At 38.2% G+C, this 27,110-nt stretch overlaps 1 protein-coding gene across 10 annotated transcripts in view; it reads right to left on the bottom strand.

Moving 5' to 3' along the window:
- Window positions 1-27,110, bottom strand: part of UTRN (utrophin) — a 504,261-nt gene that overhangs the window by 385,759 nt on the left and 91,392 nt on the right. For all 10 annotated transcript variants that reach the window (XM_036870974.1, XM_036870970.1, XM_036870976.1 and 7 more), the window contains one exon: window positions 14,784-14,845. In XM_036870974.1, coding sequence (XP_036726869.1) covers window positions 14,784-14,845 — 62 coding nt within the window. The remainder of the gene's footprint in view (window positions 1-14,783; window positions 14,846-27,110) is intronic.

Raw genomic sequence — 27,110 nt, forward strand, 5'->3', positions numbered from 1 at the left:
TTTTTTTTTTTTTTTTTTTTTTTTTTTTTTTTTTTTTTTTTTTTTTTTAAAAGGAATTCCTTTTATTTTTATTATTTATTTATTTAGTTAGTTAGTTAGTTTTGGCTGTGTTGGGTCTTTGTTTCTGTGCGAGGGCTTTCTCTAGTTGCGGCAAGCGGGGGCCACTCTTCATCGTGGTTCGCGGGCCTCTCACTATCGCGGCCTTTCGTTGCGGAGCACAGGCTCCAGACGCGCAGGCTCAGTAATTGTGGCTCACGGGCCTAGTTACTCCGAGGCATGTGGGATCTTCCCAGACCAGGGCTCGAACGCGTGTCCCCTGCGTTGGCAGGCAGATTCTCAACCACTGCGCCACCAGGGAAGCCCAGTGTGCAGATTCTTATTCCAGCTCTGCACTTTACATTCACAGTATAAGCATGGTTTTCGGTACTTCCATTATGGAAGCAGGTCACGTCGTCATCAATTTCAGCTCTCCACTTCAATTTCAGCTCTCAGGCACTAGTTCTGTATTTCTAGGTCCCAATATCTGAATGATTAGGACACTTTTGGCTCTGTGTCTAAATCCAGTATCCATCCTGTATTTTGAATGACAAAACTTATAGAATTTCTAAACTCTTGTTTCTGACTAATAAACAGCATCAACTTCCCCTGATAAACATATTCTAGCGTCCATGCCAGAAAATCCTACCCCATTCACAGGTAGACCTTGCCTGCCTGTGTGTGATATCATGGTTGTTCGCAAAGGACAATTACTGCACAGAAAATCAGGATGCCTCAGTTTTAATCTGTCTGACCGTTAACTAACTGGTGAACCTAAATCAGCTACTTACTACTATTTACCTTTTTCTAAATCACGGGTATTGTAAAGATCAAATAAAGAATATTATGTGAAAATGTCCAGATAGCTATAAAGCACAGTGTAATAAATGTATGATTATGTTGAATCAAATTATTCCCTTCTAATATGAAATCCCCAGAGATTAATAGTTTTAGTTCCTGTCAATAATAAAGATATTTTATAACCAATAATTATTGTATCTTCTTTATTCTTCTCTTTAAAACATATATATAAAGTCATACAAAACAAAATTTTACTCTGAGCTTGAAATGGGTGAGGGGGAGGAAGGAAGCCATCCTAAAGTTTCCTAGAACTTGGCATTTTCCCTTTTTTCCTCTCTTCCTGATTTCTTACATTTTTAATTATGTGTAATGTATAGTAAACTAGTGATTTCTATCATGTGGCTTTTCCATAGTTCATATACTCTAAATGAGAGCAAGTATGGTAAAGTCTTCACCTCAGAATCAGTAAAGAATAAACTATGACTTATTTATATCTGAAACAAAGCTGCTTTTCTATTTCCAGCTGCCACTATGTGAGCAGTGACGATGTCAGAAATACATGGATTATCTCCATCGATCACAATGATAAACAGATTTGAGTGATGCAGGAGACCAGATCCAGAGGCAATACTTCAAGAGGCAGAGCGGGGAAGTTTTTTGCACATTACAGACTTCCTACCTGCTCTCAGTAAAAGCAAAGGGCAGAAGTAGCCCTGGTCATCTGCTACCTCTTACCTTCCTCCTCTCAAAACCCACCCAAGTACACTTCAGCAAACTAGCCACCAAATACCCAGATCCCTTTTCAGGAAGACATGAACAACTCTGGTCTTAGAGCAAAGAGACAACAACATAGGTAAAGTTCATGGGAGAAACAAATAGGGATATCTAGGCACAGGAGGGACCTTAGGAATTACTGATGACAAGGGCAGCTAAATAATGTCTGGGCAGCATTTAACCCTTCTCAAATCCACTACAGTATCGATTTTCCAAAAAAGAAACAAAGTAACACAAATCAGCATAGACTAAAATAAAGTAAATATAAATATTAGTCCATATTACAAATAGTTATGAACGCCCACTGATGACCTCATTGTAGACAAGTCTCCTACCAGCCATGTAACTTTGGAAAAGTGGCCTTTCTACATCTATTGGCTCATCTGTTAAACACTAAGATGACAGATGTTCAGTAAATGGTTGATATTATCATTCAGTACATTATCATATCATTACAGTGGTAATGTTTCTTACTGTCATAAAAGTGCCATAAAATTTCAACAATAGATGAAAGAATGGATAAAACAAATAAGCACTTCATCTTAGGCAGGAATGTAAAAGCAGATTCTGAACCTGAGTACATGTAAGTGTCACTTCATAGAGAAAGATCTTCCAAGTCCCGAATTCACTAATACGATGACCTGTAGGGATATATCCCATTCAAAACTAATGAACCTGATGATACAAGAGCACACCTGTGCTTTAGGTATGCACTGTGAGACAAGCATAACTCAGCAGTAAACCCAATGGATTCTTCCCTAGGCTTCACTGCTGCTCAGTGGTAAAGTGGGAGGCGTTCATTAAGAGGCAGCATTAATTTTTCCACATGAGACACTCTTTTCCTCTCTCTTGTCCGGGTCATTCATGTGTTTACTGAGGAACAAATCTTGAGAAAGACTCCTCGTGAAGCATTCTCTTGAAACAAAGGTAACTGAGACACAGTTTTATCCTTCTAGAAGTCAATCACTTACACTAGGGAAACCAATGCCTTTATATTCTTTAAAAAAAAAAAAAAACCCAACAGTAACAGCAATACAATTTCTTTATACTTTTTCCAAATTTCAGCTAAATATTGATGGCGATCAGTAAGAAATAAGTTTTGTGCTGTGTGCCTATTCTCCTAACACTCCGCCACCCCACCCCCAGTGATGGTACGGGTGGTGTGTACTCCCATCTGGTACCTTCAGAAGAGCCACGTACACCTGCAGGAGGGAATATACAGCCCATGGATCTCTTCACTGGACAATGAAGGAAGGTACCAGGGCTCTTACAAATCCAAAACTGTGGTTCAAAACTTACATATAAAACACACACCCACACTCCCCACACACATAGCCAATCACTACAAAATACTACCTATTCCTGACAAATGCAATTTAGGAACGTCCCATAGGCAGATGGAAAGAACCAAACTATACCAAAGAGCCCGTTCCACCTACCACCTAGGAGAGTAACACCTATAAGTATGGTGATTCAGTGCTTTGTGCTTTACAACGGAGGTCAGAAAATGTCTTTCGTAAAGGTCCAGATAGTACTTAGTTTAGGCTTTGCTGGCCAGGTGGTCTCTATTGAAACTTCTCAACCCTGTTGTCAAGATGTGAAAGCAGCACAGACAATGTATAAGCGGCTGAGCCCGTGGGAATGGTGACTGTGTTCCAACAAAACATGATTTGTGGACGTGGAAATCTGAATTTCATATAATGTCCACATGTCATGAAATATTCTTCTTTTTTTGACTTTTTGTAACCACCTAAAAATGTGAAAACCATTCTTAGCTCGTGGGCCATACAAAAACAGACCACGGAAACATGAAATGTCCCTAGACATAATAATAGCATGACTTACTATGTATCAGATACGCTCTAAGAGATTTCCAGAGATTTAGATGCTTTCTTTGTTTCTTTATAATAGAACTTTAAGGTAAGGAAACTGAGATATAGAGGTGACATAACGAGTGAGAGGCAGAACTAGGATGTGATACCACAAGATCTGACTCCAAATCCAGGTTCTCAAAGTCCACACTAAACTGCTACTAAAATTATGAGGCCACAGGGTCATGACATATAGGGAAGGAAACAGTTAATCAGTGGTGCGGCGGAGGAGGTATATTTAATGACTTCCCAAAGAGAGCAACAAGATATATACCACATTTAAATGAACTCAAAATGAAATTTTTCTCCAAGCTCATGGCTTTAAAGCATCTCTGGTACTTCTGAATCACAGGCTCTAAACATAGGCTCCACCCTGGGAAACAGTTGGGAAATGTCAGAAGTCATCGTTTAATAAAAATAAAAGCTGATTCAGCCTGACGGTTAAACTCTTATTTAGATTTTTAATTCTTTGCAAAGACTTATTTGCAGAAACTTCTCTGACAGACAGAATACAGTTTAATAATTCAATTGGACAAATATTTGGTGAATACCTCCTTTGTGCCTGGCCCTGCAGAAATGCCAAGTTCAGGTCACCCTCCCCATTTACAAGCAAGGGTTTCCACAGTTTTCCAATAAACACAAAATAGTACAAATGAATAATCTTGAACTTGGAAGACAGATAAGCCTTGCGTCGCATTTACCTTAAAAAAAAATGTAAAAGGCCACATGATAGGAATCCAAACGACAGATGTCACAGGTGACTCGCTTTGGCTGCCTCCTCTCATCCCCTGGTCCCCTGTACTTCTTTGAACTCTCTTAACACCAGTTCTAACACCATTTTGACTCCAAGAGGGACCAGCGTTAATACCTACAGCTGAGACACTGAAGCTCCTGAATCGAAAATGTCAGAGGACAGAAGCAAACTGTCATCACAATGCAGGAGGGATAAGCCGGGGTCTGAGGGAGGGCAAGGGCTGCAAATACAGTCATGGATACGTGATGGTTCAATTGAATGCGGCCAACCTGATGGGCCCATCACACCTGGTGAATCAGCCAGCCCTAAAGGCTGAAAGAGCCTGTGCTCAGTTTCAGCCAGCAGCGGCCAATTGAGAATCCCAGCCCCCTGTTGGTAGGACTTCTGGTTTCTCAAAAGAGCTGGAAATCTGAATTTATGTGTATAATCTCCTGATATTTGTAATATCCTAAAACATTGTGCCGGATCAACAAATCTTGTCTACAGGCATGCTGGATCCTAGGATGACTGGTAATCTCTCTCATAGGGCATAAGCACACACAGGGGAAACACAAGATTAGTCAACAGTGAGTCCTCTGAGGAACTGAGAAACTGTGGAAAGGACACACACACACACACACACACACACACACACACACCACCATCCACAGACTAGGGAATATGATTGATTGCAAAATACCAGCAGAGTCATTATACTTGCACAGACCAAAAAAACAAAGGAGTCACACCAGATTCCTCTCCTTTCACTCATTCCTCATCTCTAATCCATAACAACCCTGTCATTACTACCTCCGAAAACACATTCCGAAGGTGACCACTACTGCTTAGTGGCCCCACTGTCATCCACGTCTCCAATACCAGGCCAACCGACCTCTTTACTTCTGCATAAGAGTCAGAATAACTCTAATTTTAAGGTGCAGATCACATCATGTCATGCCTCTGCTTTAACCTAATGGACTCCCATCACGGGGAAATACAATTCAAACTCCAAATAAGAGATCCCGTGTGATCTGCTCTCCACCCTCTCTCTAATCTAATAATCTAATACTGTATTATTCTCTCCTTTCTTCAATACTCGCAAATCATAATTATTTCCATCATAGGTCAAGTTTTTCAGCAGCAGTAGTAGTAGTAATGGGAAAAAAAATCTATAAAAGATTGAATAAGAAAGCAAAATTTAGGAAGTGCAGTTTGGAGTTCTTAAAAGGGTGAAATGCTAATGCTTTGTAGATCCAACAAACAAACCAGAAGTAGAACTGGGACTTGGATTTGGGGTTCAGAAGACGGCCTCCTTTATGTGGTGTACCCTGCTGACACTGACAAGTGAGGGATGACAAACGCAGTCTGTGCCTTCGTGGCACTCAGAATCTAAACAGAGTTAACAAAGTCTGTACCAACAAGCATGGGGAGCAGAGCAAAAGGGATTTATGAGCTAGCTTGATTCTGCCAAATTTGTACCAAATAAGAAATATAGTACAGAGTCTATCCTGTGATTTACCTAATCCCATTATAAATAATGAAGTTATTAACTGTGTATAATATGGAGAAGAGTGAAAAGATAACAGTTTTTAAATGCTTTCACCACTAACATATCTGATGATGGTATCTTACAAACAATAATAAATTTGAGCCCTTTCACACTGTTTGATTATTCTGTCATTTATTTATACTCTTCCTATTTTCAAAACAGGATTTGAGGGAGTCTATTCAATTCAGTTAATATCCCCACTGTTTACAGCATGTGTGTGTATGTATGTGTCTGTGTGTGTGTCTAATTCTGTATCATACACATGGATTTATATGGCATATATATATATATATATATATACATATATATATATATATACACATATATATATATACACATACACATATATAGTGTTTATACCATAATGTTTTTGCATTCTTCTCAAGCCAATCTGACACCCCAATCAATTTTAAAATGATGCTCCAGTATGTGACAACATATTGTAAGTTTTATAGTCTCTCTTTTTTTTTTTTGAGTGATTTTTTTATGCAAGGAGTTGGTTATTTTAAAAACTCAAAAAGAAGTGAATGATTTAATTTAATATTTCTTTTAATATTTTAAAAACCAGAAACTTTAATTTATGAATCCCAAATCTCAGCACTAATAAAAATGTAGCTCTTGTAATTCTTCATTTTCTTAAAAACCAATAATGTATCAGTGAGCACTAGGTACAATGTCATTCTGGTTATGTTTATGTGTAAATGGATTTCTTTTAAGTATTTTACAACAGAAATGTACTTTTTCTCTTGATGGAATTAAAAGTGGTTTTAAAAAGTCTCTTTGGATTTCTTCTATTATCTAATATTTTGTAATGTGTATTACTGTATAAAATAAATATAGATTGTTTAAAAAGAGGTATCTCTAGTTAAAATTAAGCAAACTGATGAAATTAGGTTCATCACAGTTATGACGCATATAGCTTAATGGATGAAATGAAGAGTGCATAATCTTCAATGTCTACTTTATGATTCAGCCCCATGGTGAAAGAGTGAAAGCAGCATTGCTTTTGACTGAAAAGCAAAATGAGTGCAATAAAATGCCCCAGGAGGTCATTAAGCACCTTGACAAACGAAAATCAGCAAAATGTGCCACAGTCGCTTAAAGAATTCGTGAGTGCGTGGCTTTCGGCCATTCTCTTTATGAATTCATGGCGGTCAGCACAAGTTCTTAAGAACCGAACAAGATTCCGCTTAGAAGCTTGTTTGGAAAGAGGTGGGTAAAGAAGAAAAGGGAGAGAGAGACTGGAGAAACAGATGGCTCAGGTAATCCTACTCATGTCATAGTAACTACACAGCAGTGATTTATGCAGTGCTTACAATGGAATCAAAGCAATGAAGGTGCATTTACCTTAGAAATTACAGAAAACTATAAAACACAAGCTAAATCAAATATCTTTCAGAGAATCAAAAGTCAAACAGCATGTAACAGAATTTTTACCTTGATTTTGGTAAACAAAGTAACCGAGATAGTGCTGAGAAAGCTGGGATGAAAAGGAACCACGTGTGGGCTCCCACGCCTGGCGGCCAGGGGCAGGGCCACTTGCACACTCCACGGGCAAATAACCAGGCAAGGTCTGCAGGCTGAATAAACCCCAACTCCATATGCCCATCAGGCAAGGTCTGCAGGCCGACTCAATAAACAATACAGCTCATTCCATATATGTACAACTGGCAAAGCACTGGAAATGTTTGAAGATTGCAGTTCCTCAAAAGATAGGCTTCCATGGGACCAGGGTGAGGCATTAGTTAGGGCATTGATAATGATAACGTAAAGGAAAAGAGAACATTTCCTTTGTTTAATAAAGGAGAGGCGGCTGCCTTGTCCCTTCCTTCTCCTTAGGGTGTCTCCTTAAAAACATAATAGGCCCAATTTTTTGGTCAGGAAGTAGATAAACCCATCTCCAACTTTCCAATGCAAAATAACAGAGACCTCAAAATTAACTCAACAGTCTCTCTGGAGGTTGACAGGAGACCAGCACGAGGAGCATCTATTTGTCTCTCCAGGAGGTACACACTCGTTGTTCTTTATTCTACTTTACTGTATGCTTGTGTGAAATTCTGTCCAGACTTTCTGGTCTTCTACCAACTGCCTGCAGGCACCTCATCTGATAGGAGTATTCAGTAACAAAGTGTTTTCTCTGTATTCTATGTTGAATAAAGATCTTTTGTGAGAGGATTTTTTTATTTTCCCAACAGATTATAAAAATAAAAATAACAGTGTCAGATACCTCCACTTCCCACCCAGTCTGACTCCCCTCATGATTAGCCATGGATGGAGGGTGCCTACCAGTAGCCCTAGGAGCTAAAAGCTTCCTAGGGCAAGTACAGTTGAAAATGGTCCCAGGGTCTCCTAGTCCTCTTTAACAGAAAGAGCTTCTTTCCCCCAGAACCACCACCTCTTCAACAATCCTCTCTTTATAACTCACTGGCCCACAGTGACCTAGACCTACTCATCCACGTACCAATCAGAGCCCACCTCTGAAGGTGGAGATGGTGGGGTCACATGGGCTGAATGCAAAAGCACAAGGTAGGTGGCTCTGCTCTCCCCTCTCTAGGTGAAGGGTGAAAAGGAATTTCTTCTCAGCAGATCAATACAAAAATTGATAATCAATTACAAAGACATAGCATATACTACCAAATTTCAAATTTGTTTTAACGATTACAAATACTAATAGGCTCAATCAAAATCATTTATTAAGTTCTCAATATGTACAAACACAGCATGTTAAATAATATTTATGTATATTTTCTTTAATTTAACCACAGTAACTAGGTGAAAGTCACTCTACAAGTATAATGTTTGGAACCAAAACAATCAAACTGAATGAAAACAAACAACAACAACAAAAAACCCAAACATGTTTATGTAATATAGCTAAAACATGTCTGGAAGCTGTTTAGGAATATGAAATGCATTTTATTGTTTGCTTTAGAGGTATTGGTGAACAGACATAAATTGAAACTTAAGGAACCACTTGAATATTTATGGCCCCCTAAAACAATTAGTTGAGTCGCCACACACATATTCATGAAAATAAATCAGTAGTAGACCCAGTGTGTAACTCCAGCTCAAATCTCTACTATAGATGTTATTTATCATCACACAAGGAAACCTGTACAGTCTCCTTCACGATACTAAAAAGAGGACTAAACATCTACAGACTGCTTTTGTTGCACCCACCTACACATCCTTTCCCACGTCTATTTTTGTGACCAACCACTTCCCACGTGAACAAAGTTGCAAACAATCGGACACTGAAAGCAATGTCCCACTGTCTCAAATGGAACACACTGGAATCGCTCTTCACATTGAAACGTGTAAAAAACGCTTCACAGATTTCCTCTCTTAAGTCCTATCAATTTAAAGTTCAAGCGTGGAATAGTAACTAAATGAAAACTTGGCTCATCTTTGTCTTCGAAAAAGAAAAAGCAGAAATCTGCCCAAAGTGAAGTTCAGCATTTTTAAGTTGGCCTATTCTCTACCTAACCTTTATTTTTAAACTTCCTTTGAGAACCACCTCACCAAACTGATAAAAGCGCTTCTGCAATTTGTACGTCTCTGCTCTGACAGATGAGCAGCTCTGCAAGTCAGCCAGAGAAAATGCAGGCTCAAAGTCAGAACAAATTTCCCAACACTGAAACAGTGAGGCCTTCGCTGCCTCCCTTGGGAAACCAGCTCACGAACAAATGAGGCTCTTAGAATCAGAGTGAACAAAACCCTCAACCTTTACCCACCAGACAGTAGAATAAAGTGGGCTTAATGAGCCAATGCTTCTTTCTGTTTCTGGTTTAAAATATATGAATAGCACAGATCAGGGATACCACAAGTTTGGGAGGGGGTGGTCCCTGATAGAGCTTTAGTTTAGCATTCCTAAGTAATTATAATCTCCTATAATGTTTCACAATAATGTCTCAATATTTCTTAGCAACATGAGGCAAGCTATTATGCTCAAGTGTGTTTTATAGCTAAAGGAATAAAAATCAAGTCACCTGAAAAAAATTGGCTAGTAATATGCCCAAGGTCACAAATAAATGAGCAGCATATCCAGGAATAAGTATTTAATTTCCTAATTCTGATCTCCTTTAGATAATCATTTTCTCCCGAGCTCTTCATAACTTCTCAAAACCCAACAATCATAAGTTATTCTACACTGTGTGATTTCTCAGGATACCCAGACTCCAAAGCGGTGTGTATTCTGTGACATAGTAACAAGGACTTGCAGCAAAAAGAATATATATTTATAGTGAATGCTATCTTAGTTATCAAAATATTATTCAGTATTCTCAAGCTGTTTACCAAATCCCTTATTGAGGAAGGAATTGAGCTGATTTTAAGTTTTAAATCTCATTTTTCATCACCATGAATTTAGTAGATGGATCCTATTCGAAGAATCCTATCCCATAAATAAGAGAATCATATGTATTAAATCCAAATGATGATTTAACAATCTCTCCAGCACATCTCCAAGACACCAGGTAAATGTAGAAACTTTGCATAGCTGGATTTGTTTTTGTGAATAAATGGAGCAAAAGCCCCAATGCATTCGTTTCCACGAAATAACACAATTTATGCCATTCTGCACTCAACTCCACACTCTACTCCCATCTAATTCCAATACAAGCACTTCCAACCGGTCTATGGATATATACAGTATTAGGTATTTAAATGTATGTTTCTGTCACTGCCATTCATTTATTTATTAAGCCTACAAACACTCACTGGGTGCTTACTAAATGCCAGAAGCCCTGCACCCATGGAGCATACCACTGTCTAGGAAAGGAGAGACAAATATTTTGAGATGCAATTATTTAAAGGACAATTATGATAAGTGTTTCAAAAGCTAACACTTTAAGAATATAGAGCATATCTACCCTAGTCTGGGAGCTCAGAAAAAGTGTCCTTGGGAAAATGACATTTAAGCTTAGGCATGAAGGAGGAGTAGGAGCTGCCCCAAAAAGATGGAGGAAGGAGCATGTGCAAAAGCCATGAGAAGGCCCATTGCGGTGGCCAGAGTATAATGAGGAGCTAAAGTAAAGTGAAATTAGGAGTAGATTGGAGGGGGCAACTACATAGGGTCTTAAAAGCCAAATAAGAACAAGGGGCAGCCACTGAAAGGTTTTACTGAAGAGAAAAGAGGTATTTAGACTTACACTTTAAGGTACACTCCAGCTATTCTGTCGAAAGGAAGGATATGGATATGGAAGGAAGGTTCCAAGGTTCAGGTGAACCATGGAAAGGAAGAACCCGTATTAGATTATGACAGTGGCCCCCTTGTTCAGGAATAATTTTCCAAAAACGATAAAGTCATGATTCTCATATAAATGTAATATTAAAGTATGTTAAAGACTTTAACTCATTAAGTAATCAGGGAGCCAGTAGGGTGTTACAACCGGTTCAAAGAAAAATTCAAAAAACCACATGTTTGTATGCAATAAAGGGAAGTTGAAATAAATTTACAACAGATGCAAAAACAAGTCTATCCAAGGGGAAATAATCAATTGCATTCCAGCTACTTTGCATTTTTATGGATAAGAATCATTTGCATTACTATCTGTTTTCTACAACTCTCTGAGTTGTACAGTAGCTCAAAGATGATGGAAAGCAGATAAACCCAGATGGCTGAGCTGACAGGACTCCCACTAATTTTTCTGCTCATTGTAAAGTCTTTCGCAATTATTCCTAACTCACATAATAATGACTTGGCAAAGGGGGGTGTCAGAAAAGATGGAGAAAAATGGACAGTGTTAATGTTGAATGTATATGGTTCTAGAATCAACAAGATTTGACATTTGAGACTTTGGCTGGGGGCAGGGGGGTGGGGGGTGCCTCAAGAAGGAGATGTCCAGGGGAGGAATTTAAAACAAATTCCTAAATGGCAGAAGATGCCATCAGGGGCTGTTTGGATTTCTCAGCACAGGGGCACTATTGCTCTGTAGAGGGACTCATACTGCACAGAAGAAGCGGACTCAGTCAATAATTATATTTTAAAGTCCACCACAATATACCAAAGGACATGGATAAAAAAGAAATGAAATAAAATCCATTCCCCTCAATAGGATTTTTTTTTCTCTTGCTAGCCCCTGGATTACTTAGCGACACCATGCCCAAATACAACCTTATCCCAACTCAGCAAGAGTCTGTGGGGAGTTTATGGAAATCTCCCAGTTTAGAACTGTCATTCCCTTTCCCAATCACCAGCATGGAAACAGCCTGACTTATGGAATTAAAACAGCCAGAGGAAAGGAAAAAATGTGGCTGAAGTTTAGTGTGACTGCTATGAGCTCTCCTTTTTTTATATATCCAAATAGTCATAATTCCTTTGATAAATGTGTTCTAGATCCATCCTTATTTCCTTCTAGACTTTGATTTCTTACTAGAAGTAATCTGAAAGGAAATGTTTCCAGGGTCAGCTCTACTTTGACATTTTTCTCCAAACAAAACAAGCTTTTAATAGTGGCCTTAATAAAAAATTGTTGTTGAAAAAAAAATCTAATAGTGGCCTTAATAAAAATTGTTCTTGAAAAACAACAACAACAACAAGCTTTTAGCTTCCATGTCAGTTTACATAACTGGACCTGTTACTAAAAATGATAACATTACCTGGTCTTTTCATTGTCTTGGTAATAATTACAAGTTTCCTGGGGCAAAGAATTTACATGGGACTTAAAGACCTCATTTAATAGTACAAAATAACATATACATTATAAATGTATAAATTCAAATATCAAGTTCACTAAATAAACTATTCTAGTACTACTGGACTTTGTGTTCAGGTCTTTTTAAAGATATCAATGACCCATGACAAATATTGAGATACTTCTTGAGAGAATTCGGTTGGGTACATGACCCAAATGGTCAACAGATACTGAGAACCGTTCAGTGGAAAAGAAGTCACAGGTCAATAACTGCAGTGAGGATATTTTTAAAGCTCAGAGTGAAGGAGTACTTGGGCAGCACTGAGTTCAAGGTTCTAACTTTGCATGTATCAGTAACGGCTGTGGACCTGGAAATGACACGGATCTGCTGGGCGATGCCCCAGTTCAAAAGTCTATCACGTGCTGTCAAGGTAATGTCTTGTCTGAGCCAAATTCGTGGCAATAATGATAAGGTTAAACATTTTCAATTATTCTTTCTCAATTGTCATCTCTATTCTCCTACTTTCCCCCTTTTTGTGTCCTATCATACTGTCTACCTCTCTCTAGTTTCACCTAGTTTCAAATGTTCCCTAATTGTAGGTCTACCAAGACTATGAAGCTTTCAAATCGGTCTTCAAAATCAGTTCTAAGGTAATTCTTCCCCAATGACTCAAATAAGCTCTAAAAACTAGGTCTGCTTAACTTGCTCTATCTAGAAAATGACCATATTATCCTCAGTAATAGTCAGGATGGATAATCTTACACAACTGAGCACGCATGAAACCCTTGGGATAAAATATCTCATATCCAGACCCTTTTAATTCCTAAAATTACGTTGCCCAGAATCTGGTCACACGAAGATAGATACTTCAAAAGTTTTGAATAATGTTGACTCTAAAGCACCCAGATGTTACCTGTGCCTCCTGAACAAAGCAAATAAAAATTTACTAAAAAACACCTATGTCTGCTTTGGAATAATCCTACACATAAAACCACCAATTAAGAGAGTAATTCTTCTTCTTGACCCTCTGTCAAAGTCAGGCAGTTTTCACATTCCTTACATTCTCAGAAGCAAGATAAAATAGCCCTCAACAAAAACTTGCAAAACCTAAAAATACATTGCAATCAGATAACCAATTGTAAATAGTGGGATGTGGAACAATTTTTAAACTGCACTGTTACTCAAAGCAATCCTAAAACATTCTCATTTTGCCTCAAAGAAATACCAATGTTTATTTTCCTGGCCTTTGCAACCTTCTCAAATAGAAAAATATGAAATTTTTGAATTTAAAGCCCCATAACGGGTCTCTCTTTATTTTATCTTGCTATAGTGTAGTCCTATAATCCATTAACCTGAAAATTCTCCTCCCATCTCAGATTTAGAGGACAAAATTCCAACTCCAATAACCAGTGGATAATTATATTAGAACAAGTTTAAAAATAGCACTATCAATTTCTCTCTTCAGGATTCTCTGTCCCTAAAAAAATATTGATCAAAACATTGATTATGTTCCAGGTGGGTTAGAAATGCTGAGATAGGGCTTCCCTGGTGGCGCAGTGGTTGAGAATCTGCCTGCCAATGCAGGGCACACGGGTTCGAGCCCTGGTCTGGGAGGATCCCACATGCCGCGGAGCAACTAGGCCTGTGAGCCACAACTACTGAGCCTGCGCGTCTGGAGCCTGTGCTCTGCAACAAGAGAGGCCGCGATAGTGAGAGGCCCGCGCACCGCGATGAAGAGTGGCCCCCACTTGCCACAACTAGAGAAAGCCCTCGCACAGAAACGAAGACCCAACACAGTCAAAAAAATAATAATAAATAAATAAATAAATAAATAAAAATTAAAAAAAAAAAAAAAAAAAAAAAAGAAATGCTGAGATAGAACAGATTTGGGGGCAATAAGTGAGGAAGTTCACAAAAAAAGAAACACAGGGCAGATAAGCATTATGAGCCACACCCATGAGTATGACAATCCCTAAACATTTCTACATTAGGTAGAAAGGCCGCCTGAATGATACCAACTTGCTTTTAACCAGGCAAAAATGAAATCATCATCTTTTTACCTAAGTTAACACAAAATTTCCCCAATGAGATATTATTTCCTAAATGTACGAAGAATTCACAGAGTCCAAAGCAGCACACTGTCACCTTGGTATCTAGAGAATGGTAGCTAAAAATAAAGAGCTGTTTACACCATGCATGTTTATACCATGAACTGTTTACACCAGAATTTCCATTTAAACATATTATAGAGAGAATAAAGGAAAAATAAATGTATCTGCATACTCGGAAGATTTCATGGGGAAAATTCACTGCACCTCCAACCAAACTCCATCAACCAGAATGAGACATCTGAATCATCAAAGTTTTTGAAAGACTCTGTTACCTTTGAAAATCGAGCATTTATCCATTTGGTAAAAGTCTTCTTCTGCACGTCATTGTGTTCATCTGTGGGAGGGAAAAGGAGAGAGAGGGAAACGTATGAGAGTTTGTACCTTTACTCAGGGTGCTAAATAAGATTATCTCCATCCTAGAGAGTTTTAAATCGTCTATTAGTAGAGTTCATGAGGCACAATGATCCACAGCTAATGAAGAAGGGATGGCTGACGAGTTCAGCATGTACAGAGCCTGCTAACGAAAGCCTGTAGCAGAGGGAGACCCGGGCACCTTCCCAGGGAGCTGGACTTCTCACTCCACACCTCGGCATATGACCACCGGCCATTAAACCCACATTCGTGAGGAAAGAATCAGGACTTTACTTTCAAAGTATTATACGCGATACTTTCTGTTGCATTTTGTTCAAGTGCAGTTTCAGCATGATAAAAATATTATAGAACATTCAACACAAAAATCAAAGCTATCCTTTAAAAAGTAAGAAGCTCATGATTTCCCTCCTTTTCATACAAGTCCTACACCCTCCAAAACAAACACTACTATAAGGTTTATAGCCAATTCCATAACCCGTTTTCCTGTAGTAAGACTGACAGGACAAAGTTTTAACGATCTATAAACGCAATCTACACATTTTACAAGCAGAGAAATCAGAGTAGGTTTTTAAAAAGTGACCAACTTTGGTTTGGATTACAAATTCATTTTCCAGGCCACACAAATAAAAACTGACCTTACAAAACTAAAGCATCCTGAACTTCTTGGAGATGGGCAGAGTGACTTAGTTAGGCATAAGGAAGCCATGTAAAATGGGAATAAGTAACACTTACAAGGTCATTGTGAGGATTTGCGGATATAAGTGGAAAACACTTGGGAAAGAGCTGGCATTGAGCTCTTTGTTGTTGTTCTAGTTATAATTATTATTATAGTATATATGTGAACAAGGCAGATAAATATCCATATTACCCTTTCTGTTACTTCCAATCATATCCTCTTCAACTGCTCCCCAATTCTCTGTTAAAACTAGCAGAGTCATTGTTGGCTTAAATCCTACAAAGCAGCATGTTAACTGTCCCCGAGTAGTTCCGAAAGCTGCGTAAGGAATATTTGGAATGGCGCAGAAAGCTGTGGTTCTGTCTGTATATATACACACTGCTTGTTCCACTACCGTGCATACTGCCAAGCTGCTTCCCACGTGATAACAGCAAAATAATAAGAGAGAAGGCTCTAGTGTGCTCTGCCCTCAACGCATCAGCTTCAAAGGGCTGCCTTCAACCCAGACCTCCTCAGTCGTCCCTAACAGCATAATTAGGCGTTCACCCACTACTTCACTAAGTTAGTGGTATCTTTGGGCTTTACTCTGTTCTGGAAGGAGAGTTTGTAATTAAAAGGTCACTCCTGGAATAAATATAGCAGCAGCGTCAGAAAAGAGTGCACTTCTACAGATCCATAAAGGTAACTGGAGACTGACTCTGAGACACAAAGGGGGCAAGTGGATGAAAAACAAAACGGCTCTCTAAGAAAATTCATGTTGTTAATTGTGCTAAGAGGTGGCCTTCCTTCCAGAAAGGACAAGGCAGCCAGCATCAGCCTCGATTTCAGGCTTTCTACCATCTGATCAATGCCACATATAAGCCATTTATTAACCAAGAGGATTTGTTGACACTCTGAATGTCTCAGCCTTGACCATCACACCCGAGAGAGACAGAGCTGAGATTACATGCAGTATATAAAGCAGGAAGACACATCAACCTGCAGAGTGCTATAGTAGCCCCACCAATATGAATTTAATATTAAATATCAGTGTTCAGAGCACTTGGAAAATCCAATAATTTTGCTATGAACAAAAATATATATAAAGGTCATAAATATTCAATTCTCTTAATTCTGTAAAATTCATACAATTTAATAATTTTTACCATAAAATGGGGGAAATTTTGAAAAATAAATTTTATTTTACATTTTATATTTATTTTTCTACATTTCTGCATTTTATTTTTTCTTAACCTCTTTTCCAAGCATTTAACCTTCTTATTTTCAAAAACATATTAAAATATCTAATACTGGGTTCCTCTCTAGAGATAGTGTGAACCAAGAAATGAGTACCTGCCACCTTAGCAAATGATAACTAAGAACCTTCAATTTTATCACACATAGAATGAGATCAAATTTTAAAAATAGGTTCCCATCATACAGAGATGTTTATAAAAATTAAAAGGTAATGTTTCTATGATAGTCTTTATCTTAGGGTCAAAGTCTGAATATGAGTCTAAGTAAATGATATGAAATAAAGTGTTGGCTTGTAAAAGATAAATTGTCTTGCATTCAAACTTTTCAAAAGTACTCCAAAATATATAAACACTCTGCTTTATTCATTTTCCTGGTACAGTTAAAGGGGGGAAAAGGGATTTATATCTCAATAAGCCTTTAGTTCACATTTCCTTTTTTTCACACACACACACACACACACACACACACACACACACACACACACACACACACACCCCTCCTATTTTCTACCAGACAGGAATTCAGTAAAAGACAGGAATTAGCCTGCAGCTTTTCAGTTATGAGACTTTTTAAATGTAACAAATCTGAACACTTACTGGTATAGAACTGCCCTCCACACCACAAAAAATTATGCTAACAACCTTGGCCCAGGTCTCTGTTTCAGGGAGGCAAAAATTTGCTAGCAAAGCGATAGCAGGACAACTAAAATCCTAAATCCCACTATTCTGATCAATCATTTTGCCCTCCTAGAAATTTATACCAAATTTCAAGTCTCAAATTTGTTCAACTCTCCATTATCAAATCAATTAGTCATTTTGATGTTTCCAAAATAAAAATGTGTAAGCAGACAACACAAATTTATATATAACTGGATTATTTATATATGTATTAAGTAAGAATAATTTACATGCTAAATATATTCTTTCAGGATTCCAAACAAGTGTTTTCTTTAGATTTGGAATTTTTTAAAAAACATTTCATTTCTAAAAGCCTTTCTTGGCTTAGTAAATCTTACCCATTAATGACCTTTCTCCATTAGGGGGACAAACACGGGACCGAATTAGGAGAGGAAAAATGTGTTAAATCCCTTAAGGCTGATTTTCCAAATTCTTCCTCTAAATATTTTGCTCTTCTTAAAATGCTTCTGACAAGCTCACACAGATCCAAGGGCCGCTGCCCAGCTTGGAATTTTATTTCTGTGATGGGTAAGAGAAGTGAAGCAAGAAACATCAACAAAACCGCCTGATAAATCTTCAAGGAAACTAGTTTAAATTGTTTTTTCACTTCACCAGCTCAAATGCACATCAAAAATTCTTTTAGCAGAACCTAGCAACAAATGTCAATTTAAATCTTAATCTGGAAATGTGGCAGGGAAATTAGGAGTTGTTTCCCCTATGGAAACACACAAGTCTCAAGAACATGTATACCACCATTAAAACTCTACTACAATTAGAGAGAAAGAAGGATCCTTGAAGCACATCTTTTAAAGCAACTGAAGAGTGTCTAACTGGCTGGTGATAACCTGAGTTCAAAAAAATGCAACTATTGGGAAAAGAAATCCTTAGACTTTAGGCCAAAAAAGAAATATCTTGTTGGATGGTTTCAAACTTAGATTGACCTTATTTGAAGCCTCTCTCACACAATTTAACACACCCTAGAAAGCCAGTTTCTCATTAACAAAAGAGATTATTTCAGAAGCAATGAAAGTATCACAGACCATACTCCCACTTCTTTTTCTGGGTACTCTACGTGAATCAACCCCAAGACATCTCCCACTAGGGCGTAGTCATGTCATTTTCCTCCCTTGCTTTCTCACCCCCAATCTGTGCTCTCTGAACATCAACAATTCATTTATTCAAACAATACACATCAAAATGTCATGTGGAAACATATAAATATTTGTAATAATCTGTAAAATATTATAAGCAGGTAGAGAAAGAAACAGAGATGAGACAGACTGCTCTCAAGCCAAGTGCTTAAACTCCTGAGTCTGTTTCGAAATCTGACATCCTCTAACACAATATTGTACATCAACTATATTCCAGTCAATCAATCAGTCACTTGTTAAACTATTCCTACCAGAAACAAAAAACTCCTTTTGTTTTTAAACAATAAAATTCAATTCAAAAAAATTTTTTTTTAATTTTTAAGTTTTTTAAAAATATTTTTGGTCTGACGTTCTCAGAAGACCTGAGGAAAACCTTAAAATTAAAAACGTGCTTTTCAAAACTGTCAAAACTACCTAAATGTATGAGAAGTTCAGATAATTAATATTTCAAATGATCTTTCTGTACGTTTATCGCATTTATATTTTGAAGTGATTAAAGCTAAAAACTGCATTTAAAATAAACTTTCACCAAGGGACGACTATATAGCTTTAAAAACTCAGCTATTTTTTTTTTAATTTGAGTCATTTCTATTAGAAGTTAAGTAAACAAATATAAGTAAACAAAAATAAATGTTTAGGACATCTTCAAAATATAAGTAAATAAATAATAAATAATAAATGGCTTTTGCTTCACTCTTTAAAAGCAAAAAACAAGCTGATGGTCTCTTCAGGAGAAATGGAGATGGATGGAGTGAGAAGGAAAGGAAAACAATTCCACTTATCAAATGAGAAGGCTGAGATCCAGGGACAAAAGTTAAATGAATCATCCAGCATCACTCACTCAAGAAGTGGCAGAGTGACAAACAGAACTAGTGTGACCGACTCCTGAGCCTGTGTTCAATGCACTGCCAAGTGACCAAAGAGGTCAACGAGAATTTCATGGGGGAAAGGGGGTATTTAAAATATATTTTGAAGAACAGATGAAATCTGCTTCATAAGAAGATGGGAAGAAGGGCATTCTAGACACAATGAGACATGATAGAATACTACACTGCCCTCAGACCCAATACCTGACAAAAAAGAGCATATTTAATAAAAACATAATTGTGTATCTACGAGAAAACACAGAGGGCTGTAACACATAAGGATATCAAAGTAACGTTCTAAAATAAACCAAACTTCAGAAAGTTTTCAATCCTGAAAACTGTTTACAAAGTAGAGTTAGAAATATATGCTCAAAAAGCGTTCTTGTAAGAAAACACAGATTCTTTGAAAATCAACCTCTTTAAGCCAACACATGCTCTGCTAATATGTAACCCACCCACTCTGCTCCCAAACTCATCACAATTCTGGAGCCCTTGGGTTCCAGAAAGTCCACAGTCCCACCAGGACTGTGTACAGTATTTCCATCATTTTCAGCACTGGGGGAAAATGTTTTTTCCAGCTGAGAACCAACCTAAACAACGGAAACTACCCACCTCACTACCACAGAATCAGAGTGTAAAAGAACAGGATGGTATAAAAGGGTACCTGATCGAGCGAACCCCATCCTGAGACCAGAAATGTCAGAAGCAGTTAGTTGGTACCATAAATCAAGTCAGGATCCATGTCTCCTAATCTAACACTCCTCCTGCTTTCAAGACTACCTTCTTGGGCTTCTCTGGTGGCACAGTGGTTGAGAATCTGCCTGCCAATGCAGGGGACACGGGTTCGAGCCCTGGTCTGGGAGGATCCCACATGCCGCGGAGCAACTAGGCCCGTGAGCCACAACTACTGAGCCTGCGCGTCTGGAGCCTGTGCTCCGCATCAAGAGAGGCTGCGACAGTGAGAGGCCCGTGCGCAGCGATGAAGAGTGGCCCCCGCTCGCCGCAACTAGAGAAAGCCCTTGCACAGAAACGAAGACCCAACACAACCAAAAATAAATAAATTAATTAATTAAAAAAAAAAAAAAAGACTACCTTCTTTTTTTTTAACATCTTTATTCAGATATAATTCACATGCCAAACAAGTCAGCCATTTAAAGTATGCACTTCAATGTTTTGGTATATTAAATTATTAATGTTTTAAATTGTGGTAAAATATATATAACATAAAATTTGCTATTTTAACCATATTAAAGTGTATAATTCAATAGCATTTATTTCATTTACAATGTTGTGCAACAATTGCCGCTATCTATTTCCAAAACTTTTTCATCCACCAAAACAGAAACTCTGTAACCGTTAAGCAATAACTCCCCCATTCCCTCACCTCCCCAAGCCCTGGTTACCTCTAATCTATTTTCTATCTCTATGTATTTGTCCCTTCCTAATATTTCATACAAGTGAAATCACACAATATCTGTCCTTTTGTGTCTGGCTTATTTCACTTAGCATAATGTTTTCAAGGTTCATCCACGTTGTAGCATGTGTCAGAATTTCATTCTTTTTTTGCAGCTAATAGTCCATTGCATGTATATGCCACATTTTATTTATCCATTCATCTGCTGATGGACACTTGGGTTGTCTCTATCTTTTGGCTATTGTGAATAATGCTACAATAAACTGGTACACTAGTGTCTGTTCCAGTCCCTGCTTTTCAGTTGCTTTGGATACACCTAGGAGTGGAATTGCTGGGTCATAGGGTATTTCTATGTTCAGATTTTTGAGGAACTGCTAAACTGTTTTCCATAGCAGGTGCACTATTTTACACTCCTACCAGCAATGTATATGGGTTTCAAATTCTCCACATCCTCACTAACATTTACTTTCCTTTTTAAAATTATTATTATGATAGCCATCCTAATAAGTGTGAAGTGGTATGTCATGGTTTGTATTTGTATTTCTCTAGTGACTTAATGATGCTGACCATAAAACTACATTTTAGAAATGCAAACTACCAAGCAAAATACTACCCAGTTAAATCCCCAAACTTTTTATCCTGAAAACTTTCTGAACTAGCCCAAGTTCAAAAGCATGCTACTACAAAGTGGCTGGGATTCAGAGACAGCTCTTTTGCATTTAATCCACACAATATTGCAGAATGATTAATTTATTCCTCAAAGAATTATTTTCAGAATTAGATATAACCATTAATTCCTGCCCATCTTCTAATTTTAGAGTTTATTTACCTCGTACCAATTTTCTCCTTGATGAGCTCCTCATGCTTTTTAAATGAATGCACAGGAATACAGGAGGGAATGTTTTCCTACTTTCACTTTTTAGAGCTGCTAAACTTAACTGAAAAATATCTGTAAGGCTTATAGGCATCTGACATTGTTTGAAACCTTCTCTGTGGGAATATGTTTTAGAAAAACTCAGTATCTTAGATATAACCATATTATATGTGTTGCAAATGCAGAGGAACAAGGATTTAGTTTATGGGGACAGAAATGGTAAACTTTACATACAAACACTTCACTTTGGACTTTTGCCCTGAGAGAAAGAGAGTTTTATTAAAAGCACTGGAAATATCATAGAATAAGGAGATGTTATTTAGGAGGAGCTGAATGAGTCATAAAGATGATGAGTCACTGTCATGAAAAGCCAACAGAAAACTAATTTTTTCTTAGTGACTGACAAAAGTTAGACTTATTAAAGAATTTTCTGTGAAATTTGATTCTTCACTTTATTCCAGTTAAATAAAGATCTATTATGTTCTAAACACTGCCTACAGAAACCTCAAGAAAAAGTGACTGTTTCATAAACATATATCTCTAGATGTAGAAAATCCATGCAAATGAGTTTCCATAAGAAAAATGGTTTTGAATATAAAAAACATTCCAGTGATCTGATCTCAGACAAGTTCTTTGCCGTAAGTTCTACTTTCCAAAATAGGAGCAAAAACGTGTCCTTTCAAGATGGTTAAATATTCATATTTTTGATTTTTAATTACCTTTTTCCCCATATTATGAGGAATCTCAAAGATTCTTTAAGATTCCTCATAAATCCATAGGATAAAACAATAAAAATATCCAAGAAATGTACTTCCCAAACAAAAACTTAAAGACAAATATTCCAAGAAAAAGAAAACAATAGTTTCAAGTACCCAAATATCTCCCTGCACTCCTTTGTGGGAATGCTATTATTTTATATAAAGCTTTATATAAAGGTTTGTAGAAAACTTTTAACGGTATACCATACAGTTATAATCACGACTATAATCGTGACTCTGGGTCACCACCTAGATAAAAATATATGTACACTGAAAAACAGGGAGCAATGACTAATCACTGAATGAGCATTGGAGACGCCAATGATAACATTCCGAAGCCAACAACTCCAGTGAGTTAAAAGGCAATACGGTTTGGCTACCCTCCTTAGAACTGCTTCAATTTAGTTCTCTGTGCGTCAGGATCCATACAAACTCCTTGAGACAGATGCAGACCGAGAGAGTAACAATCCATGCAAACGCGAGTGCTGCCATTCGATTTGGCTAAGCAGAAAAGTGCCCAGGCAGCCCCAGAAAGCAATGCAACCTCAAGGAACTCAAGGATAAAAGAAAAAGAATCTCCTGCTCGTCAAGATTGGACACTTGCAAAAGTCTAGACAGGGCTTCCCTGGTGGCGCAGTGGTTGAGAGTCTGCCTGCCAATGCAGGGGACACGGGTTCGAGCCCTGGTCTGGGAAGATCCCACATGCCGCGGAGCAACTAGGCCCGTGAGCCACGACTACTGAGCCTGCGCGTCTGGAGCCTGTGCTCCGCAACAAGAGAGGCCGCGATAGTGAGAGGCCCGCGCACCGCGATGAAGAGTGGCCCCCGCTCGCCGCAACTAGAGAAAGCCCTCGCACAGAAACGAAGACCCAACACAGCCAAAAATAAATTAATTAATTAAAAAAAAAAAGTCTAGACAACCTTAGGGGCCAGAGTGAACATTCCCGCAAACAGAGCTGCCAGCTTGTTGACTATACCCCGTCATCTGGAGAATCATGGGGCTGGGACTCTTCCCCTCTTTCCCTCCTCTTCATGTTTACTACTTACCTCCTTCTTCTGCCTGCCTCGCATTTTGAACATCCAAACCTTGCTACCTCCTGCCTCCCTGAATATTCTTTTCCACCACCCTTCCCTGGACCTGTCGTAGCCTAGGTTACCATTTTGGAATTCTCAGCCATAAAGCCCACCTGGCTGCATGGGTCCTGGTCGCCCTGAGGCAATCCAAACACCATTTGAGTGTCTCTTTTTACCATTTCTCTTCTTAAGTGTCTTGATGCATCTTTTCTTTCTCTTCTTAAAACTTCCTGTATAATGACTGTAATATAATTTTAAAGATTTCAACATAGGAAGAAGTGTGATGTTACATTTGTGTTAAAGTCAGAGGCTTCAAATATTTTTTACTCATGAACCTCTAAAAGAATTTCCAGGCACATTTTTAAGTTGACAACTAATATTTATAGTAAATTTATTTTTTTAATTAATTAATTTATTTATTTATTTATTTATATTTGGCTGCATTGGGTCTTCATTGCTGTGCGTGGGCCTTCTCTAGTTGCGGCGAGTGGGGGCTACTCTTAGTTGCGGTGCGCGGGCTTCTCATTGCGGTGGCTTCTCTTGTGGAGCACAGGCTCTAGGCATGTGGGCTTCAGTAGTTGTAGCACGTAGGCTCAGTAGTTGTGGCCCGCGGCCTCTAGAGCGCAGGCTCAGTAGTTGTGGTGCATGGGCTTAGTTGCTCTGCAGCATGTGCGATCTTCCCAGACCAGGGCTCGAACCTGTGTCCCCTGCATTGGCAGGCAGATTCTTAACCATTGCGCCACCAGGGAAGCCCTATAGTAAATTTAAATACTTAAAAAGATGTAACTCCCAGCACATTGTTAAGGAGCTGCAAATCTAGATCATTCGATTAATAGAAAATGTCTCCTCTATTCCCTAATTGGCAAAACTAGTCCTCACTGTCAAACTAATCATCTAAATTAGACATAATTTCTGACATGGGAAGTCTGACTTTAGTTTTCTATTTAAAAACCGAGTTCAGATTTTAAATATTCCATGATAAAGAACCTACAATTTAAAAAATTAAAATAAAATAAAAACCATGTTCAGGGAATTCCCTGGTGGTCCAGTGGTTAGGAGGTTAGGACTCGGCGCTTTCACTGCCAGGGCCCAGGTTCAATCCCTAGTCGGGGAACTAAGATCCTGCAGGCAGCAAGGTGCAGCCAAATAAATTAATTAATTAAATTTTTAAAAATTAAAACCACATTCATATGTACTCCAGGGCAAAAGCTCACTTCAGAATTCTCATTCTAAGGTAGGTGGGTGGATAGATGGATGGATGGACTGACGGACGGAAGGGGAACACAAAGCCTTGCCCCAGATGTAGTAAGGCACTGACTATTTTAATAATTCTTAAGGAAGTGTTCTTTGCTTTGCATTTTGAAACTGCCCCCTTGTTTGGTGCCCCAAAGTAATGCAGCACAGTAAGATTTGGGGAGGGTGAGAGGTGTGTCTTTCTCTTGTAAACTGCAGGAGGGGAATCCTGAAAGGAAAGATGGGAAAGCAGAAGGCAGGTACCTAAGATGCCTCCTCAAGTTGCTTAAACAACCTGGAAAAGCCGGCCACAAGGGGACACACATATTCCAGTGTGCAAACCACCCTAGGGGCTCATAGTTGTCCCAACCCAAGAAAACACTCCAGAGATGGTGAGCTGTAATTTAATTAGAAAGGCTAAACTCCAGAGGTGGCCACTACAAAGGCATCAATTATCTGTGCCGCCATTAACACCAGAGCCTTTGCTAATTAATTTAATGAATGTGAGAAATGTGCTTTTACTGTGGCTTGAGAAGTGGCATAATTAGAAGATTAGAAACAATCTCCCACTGGTGAATTTAGTGTTATTCAATGCATGTGAATTGGCCAAAATATTTTATAGACATGTCCCAGCATCGATTAAACAATAAAATCTAGCAAGTCTAGGAGGCTAGATCCCTTAACGCCCTGTGTTCAGCCATTAGCTGGGAGGATTCTAGTTACCCGATGATGTCTATAAGTCTAACTAAATCTTTTCTCTAAAACAGCATTGTCCCATAGAAATATATATAATTTTAAATTTTCTAGTTGCCACATTAAAATAAGAGGTAAAAATAATTTTAGTAATATGTGTTATTTAACCCAATACATCAAAATGTTATCATTTCAACATATACTCAATTTATTTTAAACTATTGATATCTTACATTCTTTTTTTCTTACTGTCTTTGAAATCCAGTGTGTATTTCACATTTATAGCACATCTTAGCTTGGACTAGTCACAGCAGCCTTCACACTGCATTGCACAGCTCCAGAATATTGCTGCACTTCCTGCAACTAAAACCTTCATGTCCTTCAAAAGGACAGAGAGCCTTGGCTTTCCAAGCTCATGAAACAGGCTGCATGAAATTTTTTTTCAGCCTGCTTGCTAATAATGATTGTTTAATGAATGCCAATATGCACAGCAGGTTTGGTCCGAAAGTTGCCTTCATTATAACCCTGATAGTGGGACAATGGATACCCTTCACACCCCACTTTTAAGCACTGGGGGCTAATATTACTGAGCAAAACTATAGCAAAAATTAATGGTTGTGCATAACCAAATTGGTTTTGTTCATTTTATAAGACTTTCAGCCCAATACATAGACAATAAGAATAGGAAATATTTCTAAGCCTTTCTTATAGTCATCATTTAAAGTTTTATATTTCCTACTCTTTTAATGAAAATTAGTTGTTCATCTATTTTGTAGAAAACACTGTGCAAAGAAACAGATGGTGACATTTACTGAGCATCAGACCAACTATATTGGTCCCAAAAGAGATCCAAGTGCTGCCTTCAAAAAGCTATCAAGGGGAGGTGTGTGGAGAGTTTTGGAGAAGGGTGTGAGACAAGTACATAAATAACAGATGGACAACTATAGCTAATATATTAGGTACAGATACATTTATAAATTCAGAGGAAAAATGTTTCTTCTTGATGGAAGTGAAGAGGAGATCAGAGAAGAATTCAAGGAATAAATTGCATTTGAATTAGGCCTTGAATTGATATGTTAAAGGCATATAAAAATTGTTAAAAGGGGCATTTATGGAAGAGAACAGCTGAAGCAAAGTCCTAAAGGCATGAAAAGAACAGGACAGGCAGACAAAAATGTGAGTCGTTTCTCTGGCTGGATGGCTTTAGACCAGAGTTGCAATGCCACTGAATTTTGGAAATAGACTGCAGCTAGACTGTGGAGGATTCTGAATATCAAGCTGAGGGTTTAAACAAGCAAGCAATGTTGGTCACTGACTTTTACTGAGCAAAGGAGTGACACAATCAGAAGTGTCCCGTAGTTGAGTTTAACATGAAAACTAGATTTAGTAGGAAAGGAGGCTGGGAGAAAGGAAGCCAGTTTGAGGTATATTATAATCTCCCATACTAGATATCTGAAGCCTGAAGTAGTGGAGTAGCAATGAGATTAGAAAAAAAGGGACGGATGCAAGAAGTATAGAGTTTTAGAGGTAAGGTTGCCAGGACTTGACTACCAAATTATTTCAAGGGTAATGAAGG

This window comes from Balaenoptera musculus, chromosome 12, assembly GCF_009873245.2.
Source record: "Balaenoptera musculus isolate JJ_BM4_2016_0621 chromosome 12, mBalMus1.pri.v3, whole genome shotgun sequence".
In the NCBI taxonomy this organism is placed as follows: domain Eukaryota; kingdom Metazoa; phylum Chordata; class Mammalia; order Artiodactyla; family Balaenopteridae; genus Balaenoptera; species Balaenoptera musculus.